The sequence below is a fragment of the Dermacentor andersoni genome, chromosome 4 (genome assembly GCF_023375885.2).
Source record: "Dermacentor andersoni chromosome 4, qqDerAnde1_hic_scaffold, whole genome shotgun sequence".
NCBI lineage: Eukaryota > Metazoa > Arthropoda > Arachnida > Ixodida > Ixodidae > Dermacentor > Dermacentor andersoni.
This window is the reverse complement of record NC_092817.1, coordinates 149,536,974-149,546,633: the sequence shown is the minus strand read 5'-3', so window position 1 is coordinate 149,546,633 and position 9,660 is coordinate 149,536,974. Positions and strand designations below refer to the sequence as shown.

At 46.7% G+C, this 9,660-nt stretch overlaps 1 protein-coding gene across 1 annotated transcript; it reads left to right on the top strand.

Annotated features, from left to right (window-relative positions):
* The first annotated feature begins 3,707 nt into the window (after positions 1 to 3,707).
* On the top strand, positions 3,708 to 6,205 carry LOC140217141 (solute carrier organic anion transporter family member 4A1-like). Its single transcript, XM_072287542.1, has 2 exons — positions 3,708 to 3,791; positions 5,976 to 6,205. The coding sequence occupies exons 1-2, from the start codon at positions 3,719 to 3,721 to the stop codon at positions 6,170 to 6,172; spliced, it is 270 nt and encodes an 89-aa protein (XP_072143643.1). The 5' UTR covers positions 3,708 to 3,718; the 3' UTR covers positions 6,173 to 6,205.
* Positions 6,206 to 9,660: the final 3,455 nt, after the last annotated feature.

The following is a 9,660-nucleotide window of genomic DNA, read 5'->3' as shown; positions in this document are numbered from 1 at the left end:
TTGTTTTAGCCGCCATCATAACATATCCAACCCACTTCACTGAAGAAGCGCAATCTACACTAGGTGCTCATATTTCACTCAGATCACTTCGGCGGTTGCGCATTACTTCTGCGTTTTAGGTGTGTTAGGATTATAGCACGCGACATTCTGAGCGCTTGCTCGCACCTACGCATTGCATGTGGTTTGGTTATCAGACGCTTCATCGCGGACACAGCAGATGGTTTTGTAGGTGAGAAATGTAGTCGTCTACACTGCGATTCCATCTCTGGTCGTGTAGGTACTGCGAAGCTGCGACGAGTAAAATTTTATAAGGCGTCGTTCGTCCTTTGCAGCCTGGGCCTGAGCCCGGACAGCCCTACCTGGATCGGCGCTTGGTGGCTGGGCATCTTAGGCGTTGCCGCCTTGGGTATCACTCTGGGGCTCGTCATCTGCTCTTTCCCGAAGCACCTGCCCGGTAAGCGCCATCAAGCTGTCTCGCCAAGACTCACTTGTAAGGCCGTAGGAGAAATCAGAGCCACAGGCAAGATACTGTGTAGAATGGCAGCACACGGTCCGCTTCTTGATCATGTCAAGAATTACGTTTTTACGGGCGCGCGAGCCCCTAAATTTGTGACGATGCTATAGCGCATTAAACGCACATTGTCGCCACGGCACCACGTGGACAGTGCGCGACAAGGACACCTTCTAGCGCCACTCTTGCTAGGACGGCCATCAGCAATACTTTGGCCCATGCACGAAAACGACAGCCAATGATGATGTCTGGCTAGCAAGTCCTCCGAACGACTTTGCCCAACGCGAGTTCTCGGCGCACCGGTCATCGAGCGATGAAAGTCTCACGGCTCGCTTCTCCTGTCATGTGCCGATCTCCACCGTAGCCGACCGGCTCGTTCTCAAACCAAGGTCCTGCCAGCGTAACGCGTTCTGATTTGCAGTGAAACAGCCGAAGTACACCCGAGGGCGAAGTTGTAGGCTACAGGGGGAATCTTGGTTCAGCTTGGAGAGGCGCCCGTTCCACGAACGTGTGCGTGGAGGGCGGAAGTTAGGAACACTGAATGTGGCCACTTGAATTCCCGCCCCGGTTTTCGCCATCTTACTGTACAGATTGCCACTGCTAAAAGCTGAAATGGCAAAATGCTAAGGGTCACAGGCCCTGCACTGATTTCGAACAACAAATCAGCACGCGCGCACGGGGCAGCGCAGCTCGACAATATAGAGTTTTAGCTCAGGGGATGCAAGCGACTTGCGTACGCAAGCACTATGGGCCACGGCACTGCGCTTGCGCAGACACCTACGCCTGGGTGTGCGCATGCGCAGTTTGCTCGCTCCTAGTTCTTGCGCGTACGCAAGCCGCTTGCATTCCCTGACCTAAAATTCTCTAATAACGGCCTCTGCTTTGAACCGTAGCACCCATGACAATTGGTGTTCCAGGTTACGATGCGGCTTGCGCCGAGAGGAAGGCAGACCATACGGATCTCTCGATGACCACCGTGGTGCCCACGGGGAAGTTCGGTCGCCACATTCGAGACCTGCCCAGGGCCACCCGTCGGCTGTTGACTAACGTACCCTTCCTGCTGTTGTGCCTCGCATCGTCTTTCGGCTGTAAGTGATCGAAGCAAATTTTTTTTTTACGTAACGTAAGGTTTATCGTAGATACCTTTAACATTTGAATCCGTCGTAGGCCAAGTAAACTGAACCACGTATTGCTTGAATCTTAAAATAAAAACAAGTTGAATTCTTTGCTTCAACATCTTTTAATTAGATCCATCATTTTCTGTTTGTTTAGTGCATTCACTACGTCACGGAAGCACATCTATATATATAGCACACATATATATATATATATATATATATAGCACATATATATATATATATATATATATATATATATATATATATATATAAAGTAATACATGCACTCCCCAAATAACGATACGAAAATACAGGAGTCTCGCATAAACTCTGAAACGGCACACAGATTCCTTTTTTTTTTTTTTTTAGAAATGGTGTATTTCAGAACATAGTACATTTCTTTTGACATCTCTTGGGGCAGATAGCACAATTCTAGTCCTTGAGCTGGATTTCTCTCAGGGGCGGATATTACGCATAGGAAATCGAATTGACTAATTACACAGCAGACAAAATTCCATTAATGAAGTTTGAAAACTTACGGCAAGTATTCCAATTTATGAGTTCTATAGCCGGTGAATTCGCAAGGCACGTCAACTTGGACCGAACTCTGAGAATGGCACTGTTTCGAAAACGCGAGCTTTAAAACGTATAGTAAAATTGTACTGTTTTTTTTTTTTTTTTGTTCTCACTTACTCTTTATAACAAAGCGCCGTTTTATGCATTCAAGCGCGAAAATAACTGGAACGACAATGTACTTAGTCGTACATTTTTGGAATGAATTTTTCAGAACTGTTTTAATCCGGAGACTCTTTCCGAGGGGATACGCCTTGAGAACTCATCGGCTACAACTGCAGTATGTGCAGTAAAGTGACCTATATTAATGCCCCATTAGGTCACCTAAATGTGACTGGCAACATTGAATACCGGATGAAAACTGCGATGCTGGTGCAGAACAAAGCTGGTGTTTTGTTTTCAAGCTGCGCGGGCTTCGCAGTGCGTTCTTCTTTCCCAGAATCATTACACCAATGCAAAACCATGAAGCCCTCGCAAGTGTTCTACAACACCTACGCTAAAGCAACATAGGAGTCCTCAGTACGAACGACTAAAGCATTTTAGATAGTAGACTTGGTGCTAGTCATGACGGAAGGACGCCTAGAACTAAGTGTGCAACGGTGCCTGTGGAACACAGGCGTGGTGAGCGTGATGCGACCGATGTATAAATTAAGAAACCCGAAACCTCGTGTCCTGCACAGGGGACGCCACAACCACTTCTGTCGTCAGGGCGGGTTTATGAGACACAGTTTGGGGCATATTTCTGTCGTTCGGTTCAGCTGTCGAAGCCATTATTGCAGCCAAAACACAAAACTCTTGCTAGAGTTCTGCTTGCATTATCGTATCGAGGTTGAAATTTGAAACTAACGGAGCAAATATATCGCCATTCACGTAATACTTCACGCAGCCCATGGACACAAGAGGCGAAAGTAAATGAACGTTTACCAGTAGCAGAGCGATGACCAGTTCAATAACCAAGAGCTCGCTTCATGACGTGAGTGGCTCGGAAGCATTCTGTGCAAAATCATTACTCGAACTAAGGTGCTCATCTGCCATGTGGAGCTCTAGTTTTCGCCTCCAAATGACCAGCTCCGTGCCGCTTCCGAGACTACACTGGATAGCACACGCGACCTCGTGATAAGCCCGAATGTTTGACCATGGAGCCTGTACTAGCCGTAGTTGCGAATTAAATAGCGCTAACCGACCGGGCAGAGAAGTAAAAGAAATTGATAGCTTCTCTCTGTTGGCGCTGTTTTACACTTGATATAGCGACGTCTATGGGCATTCACGTAAAACAATGACATGCTTGCTGTGGTTGACGAACTGATGCAAAAGAAACGTAGCCATGTTCAGTCGCACGAGGGCGCGCACCATCGGGTAAATAACTGGCGCGCAATGCTCATCCGTGGTGGTTTTAAATTTTCATACATTTAAAGCTTCAATGCTTTTCCGTCTGCTTCCGGCCAGCTCTGGTATTTCTTATTCGCCGCTCTCTTTTTGTCTTTCCCGTGCATGGCCAGTAATGTTCAATATCGGAATGACGTCCATCCTCACAAAGTTCTTTGAATCGCAACTAGGGCTGCCTTCCTCCAGAATTGCCTACCTGCTGGGTAAGTGAAGTGCTCTGCTTTGTCCCTTTCGAAGCTGTACTTACCAGGTCATGACGCGCCTTTTCTGCACCGAAGGAGAAACTTCGGTGCTCCTCGCGACATTTGTCGTATTACAAAAAGAAAAGCAAAATCAAAGCAAGAGAAGTCCAAGTTTGAGTTTAAAGGAAGCCATGGGTCCAACAGGTACTACGATGACCGCCATGGTATAGTGCACGAAGTCAAAGTTGTCCGCTCAAAGCAAGTAGCTCCTTATTGCTTAAGTAGTCGTCAACCTAAGTCGAAAACTAGTTAAAGACTGTCCTTGCGAATATCCCACACTTAGGTACGTTGATTGAATGCACGTGATATAACGGAAATTATCGCCCACATAACATTGCTCCGAAAATATGCCATTAGCTTTCCCCTATCGCGGTGGTTTCTTTTTCTTTCTTTTTTTTGCGAAGCGAATACATTTAGCAGAAAATATATGGCAGGCAATGGCTTAGCTAGTTCTGCTAAAGCTATGAAGAGTGCCTTGAGCGCTCGGGTACTCTGGCTGTATTTCATAATGTCACGTCACAGCCTTGAAAACATGAACTCTCCTTATGATAAAAACACGCCTTTAAGAGGAAGCTTTAGATCGGGGGCCAACAACGGTTTTTCTGTTCAAATACAAGTACAACGCAAAACTGCCTCTGAGACGAAAACTGGAGATATTTCAGTTAAATTTGTTGTATTTGAAAAAGAAATCTAAATTGTAGTGACTGCACGAAGCATCTCCAAATAAGTTTCATTCTTTAGATTTTGGACGTCATACGTTTAAAAAAAGTGCGGGAAGATCGGCAAGTGTGTGTATGTATGTGTGTATATATATATATATATATATATATATATATATATATATATATATATATATATATATATATATATATACCACAAACCTAACCACGGAGTTTACAAATGTGACATGCTACACCAAAAGTAGATATCGTAGTTCTGTAAACTGCATCTGCTAGCCTATCTAAAACGGTTTCACTTTATCAATGAATTACGTGAAGCAACTTACACGAAGTCGTTACAATGTTTATGAGTGTTTTAACAAAGTCATATTCACAAACTAGTGGCATATTTCAGGGTTGTGTATAGTACATCAACTTTGTCCGCTTTACATGTACTATTCCATAGAGTTTGTATAATTGTGATATCCTTTTTATAGCTATATTAGAGTCTTAAGCTCGATACTTAAGTTGCTTTTGAATTTTACAATTTTAATATTTTGGAAAAAGAATATAATTGACAGGCCTACGTCGAAAATCGGCTCACGCCAGTCTCTATACTTGAAAATTGTCTTTATTATGCGACTAGTCTTATTAAATTCTATGCAGAGCTTGCGGATTTCTTTGTTGCCATGTAGCTAGATAGGAACACCGGAGCTAAAGCTTCGTCTTAGTGATAACACCCGTCCTTTTATGGTGCCATAATACGCTCTTGTGGTCGCCTACTCGTAGTCCTTGTTCAGCATAAGGCCTATTCCGGTAAAAGCTATGCGGTGTCCGAATATAGAGCAAATTTTTTCGTCGAATACCAGTATTTAAAAAACGCTACATCTTAATCGAAATCGAACACACATATTGTATAACGTTATTTGGAACTTCCTATACACGAGTAGCTTGTAAATCAGCGAAATGTGAAAGACCACCGCAGTATTAGTAGCAGTGGGTAGGTAGCCAGGAGGGGGGAGAGGGTTGAGGGGAAGTAAAGTGAACACATGTCCCCCCTCTCCCCGAGAATTTCTGTGTTAGCATGCCTCCTGCCCAGCTCCCTCTTCCCCGTCCCCTGCACCCTTCCGGTCCCTGGTCAAGTGCGCGCCCACCCCGAAAAAAAAAAGAAAATCTGGTTACACCACTGCTTGGTAGGCTCACAAAGGCCATTGAAATCGGATGGTGCACTACAAGCGTTGGCACTTCTATACGCCGAGATGCCACCAGTAATCTTATTAACACCAGATACTCGGCATTAGGGCAATATTTCCAGTAATCTTGTGGCAAATTCTTCAATATACGAGTCAATGCGGCTAAACTTCAAAGGCTCCAATGTTCCATAACATTGAAGGCTGAATGCTGAAACAAGAAACATGTCGGTCGTTTTCAATTCTGTAAGCGCAGTGCCAAGCTGTGAGCTAATCCACGTGCGCGATCTTCGCAGGTCTCAGCCGTCTCGGCGGTAGTTTCGGCGCCGTCATTGGCGGTGGCCTGGCCAGCCGCTGGAACCTGGACTTCGAGGGCATCATGCGTCTCTGCCTGTACAATTCGTGCATCTCCTGGGTAGGCGTGTTCGTGTTCATGTTCAGCTGTCCGCAGAACACCTACGCCACGCCGGACGGATACGTCGGTGCACGGTGAGTCCGTGCACGCACGCCCAGCGATCGCCAGCGCTCACGCAGTTCTGCCACACTTTTTTTTTTGCGTGGCAGCGGTTAGCTTCTGCGCATTTAAGAACCAGCGCAGCTGCGTGGTCTAGCGTTGGCGCTGCGTGGTACGCTACGCTCGGTGTCTCATCGCACTCTCCGACTCTTTCGGGCTAGCGGTGCTGGTTGTGGCGTTGTCCTTCTCTCGTAATGACAGTAGCGATCGCTCTGTGCCACAGCGTTTGCCTCGGCAACGCACACATATCACAGACATCTGTCAGATATAGCGTATTCCGTTACCGTACGATACCGTCCTTTTACAGCACAGCTCTCACAGGCGCCCACTCCTGCTTTGAGCGTGGAAGTGCCTCGTACTCCCTCGGCGTAACCGAGCGAACGCGGAGCGCAGCGGGTAATGACAGAAGGCGATAGCGAAGAGAGCGCGAGGAAGAAAGCGGAGGAGGAGAGTAGGGGGAAATGGTGAGGAGAATAGAAGCACACTGCGATTGCGAAGGGAGCGCAAGGACGAAAGCGAAGGAAGACATCTTGAAGCATCACCAAAAAAACAATCAGAAAGATCGCGTTCACGCACAGCGTTCGCCGCAAGCATTTTCCTTTAAATATTACGGTTGGATAAGTTGCAGTTGCTGGGAAGCGACAACTGTGTGGCTGATCTATATATAGGGCCGCGTGTCGCAGCTCTGCCAGTCGGTGCGGTAATCGGTGCGATGCCTCAATACGTCGCGAAATGACAACACTTTTAGGGCTGCCCTCAAATTTCGCATTATGGAGTATCGTAATCGTCCATGAATTATTTATACTAGCACTCCTGCTAATAAACAGTTTGACGTACTAATAGATTATAACTGTCTGTGCGTAGCGCTGTCAGTATTGCCTACTCCCTCTCCCTATATCTATCCGCACTGCGCATTGCAAATATCAGCGTCTGCGGCGATGGGAAACACAAGCAGCAATGCAATGATACGCAAATTATTAGGAACACGGGAATTACTATGTACAATTGTCGAATTTTCTTCCATGCCAGATTCATCTGTATGAGTGCCCATCATAAGAGTGGTGTCATAGCTAAAGCTGAAGTGGGCTGCACAGCATGAAAATGACACTGCTGAAACTCCCTTACGGGGAATTATCGCAGTGCGAAGTGCGAATCGGCGCGTTTACTGGCAGGGGCATCTGGGTAAGCAGGAGCAGGTGTTTGGTGTGTTGCGACACCACGTATACGAGCACACGAGGGTTGGACCCTTCCGCGTGTAGCCGTGCGTGGGTTAGCCGCGTCTGGGGAAAGGGAGCTCCTGGGCGTTGAGCCAATGCCGAGTGTTCGGAGCTTTAAGGCCTCCCGGCGGAGGCAACGCACCTCTTTGGCCTCTGCTTCACATAGACGGCACCTCCAGACTGACCCACCTGGAGGAAACCGGCAGTCGCCTTTTCCTGTCTCTCTCTCCTCAAATCTTCGTCTCTCTCACTTTCCGTCCTTTCCTGTCTTGTTCTCTCTGGCGGCAAGGGCTAACCCTGTGTGGCTATCCTACCTTGGGTACACCATATTTGGTTATAGTAGCGGCGTACGACTGGCGTCGTATGGACTCAAGTTCTGCCTCGATCATCCCCTCGATGGGCTCCGTGGTGGGCGGTCGGCGCTGTTGCCGTACATACACATTTTCTTATGGCAGCGCAAACTTCTGTTGTCTATGATGGAGTCTGAAAAGATGCCGCACCGAAGCATCGTTCCAGTTCTCCTTTCGGAGCAACGCCCCATCATTTTCCAAGTATTACATAGACCATGCGAAAACGACATACCAGTAAGAAAGCTCTCTACGTTCCTTGTGGCCAAAAAAAAATTGGACCCACATACAAAGCCTCAAAAATGTCTAGTGGGCCCTCCTTCTTGAATTAAATGACAAAGATCAAGCAGAAATACTTTCGGAACGTACCAGTATTGGCGACGCGACAGTGACGATTTCAGCCCACAGAACACTAAATACAAGCAGGTGTGGGATAGCTGAGGGGGACTTTCTTGGCTTGAGGAACAAGGAACTGCTGAAGAGTTTACAAGAACAAAAAGTGACCAAAGTACAAAAAAATTGTCATCCGCTGAAATGACCAAGAAATCCCCATAAAACGACTTATACTCACCTTTGGAACAAGCGTAATGCCTCGCTGGATGCAGGGTACATAAAAGTAAATGTCACACCATGTTTCCCAAACCCCAGGCGAAGTTTCAAATGTCAAAGCTTTGAACATGCTTTACATACATGCCGAGGACAAACGACCTGTTCTAAATGCATCTCCAATGATCACCACTCTGGCAATTGCACTCCTTCCCCACATTGCATTAACTGCAAAGGAGACCACCCAGCTTACTCGCGGTCTCGCCCTTGCTGGAAAAAATGAAAAGGAAGTGATTACACTAACCGTTAAAGCAAAAAATCTTGTTTTTTTTTTTTTTTTTTTTTTGAAGCAAGAAAGCCATTGTCATACCTTTCGAGAAGAAGTTATGCAGATGTGAGGCGAGGGAGGGGGAGGGGACATCGTCACAGAGACCTCAGGGGTACTCCGAGCCCACGCACAGTGGTCGCGCAGTGACCCCTCCCGCACCCGTGGTGGAAACAGCCAGTGCTGCTCCATCCTCTTCGAAGGCCCTGCAGACACCAGTCCCGCAAGGCCCTAAAGTCAAATGAACCCCCAAAGCCCGAGACACGTGTCTCGGCGCCCAACTCCCGGTCCTCCAGCGCTTCAGAGAGAGCGATGGAGGTCGGCGCAAGAACCCCGGTGCTGTCGACGCCGAAGGACAAGCGCTCTCGCGAGCAAGGAAAGAGGGACAAAGTCCCAGTAACCACTTTAAATAAGAAAGAGATAACCTAAAGGTTATCGCACCTTTGTACTGGCCTTCTTTAGATCTATGTCACCTAACATATTTCTTATCTCTTATCCACTCGTTAATGCTATTTTTTACGTTTCCGTTTCAAAATAGTTCTTATGATCCACTGGAATCGTAGAGGACTCTTACGCAGCTTAGGTGACACCAAAGGCATGTTAAGTAACTTCTCTCCTATGGCATTGTACTTACAGGAAACACACAGGCAAAAAACATTTTAAAAAGTGATAGGGCTTCAGTGTGGTACGGTGGGATCGTACTCAGGCGAGCCGGCTTTTGGGTGGTGAAGCTATTGTTCTACGCGGCTGTATCGCAGCTAGATAAGCTGCCATTAACAGCCACATAGAAGCCATTGCTGCCACCATTTTAGCACATGAAACCATGAACATTTGTTTAATGTAGACAACACTGCATTCGCATTTTACTGTAAGAGACCTAGAGTTAATTTTAAATCAGCTACCTGAACCTTTTTTTATAGCGGGTAATTTTAACGCAAGTAACACGTTATGGGGTGGCAAAACAACTGACACCAGGGGACAAACACTTGAAGATTTTATTCCGACTAATCACATATGCCTTTTAAATACTGG

Coding starts and splice junctions, on each gene's coding strand:
- LOC140217141 (XM_072287542.1), top strand. CDS start 3,719: ATGACGTCCATCCTCACAAAGTTCTTTGAATCGCAACTAGGGCTGCCT. Junction 3,792..5,975: donor CAGAATTGCCTACCTGCTGG/GTAAGTGAAGTG, acceptor CGATCTTCGCAG/GTCTCAGCCGTCTCGGCGGT.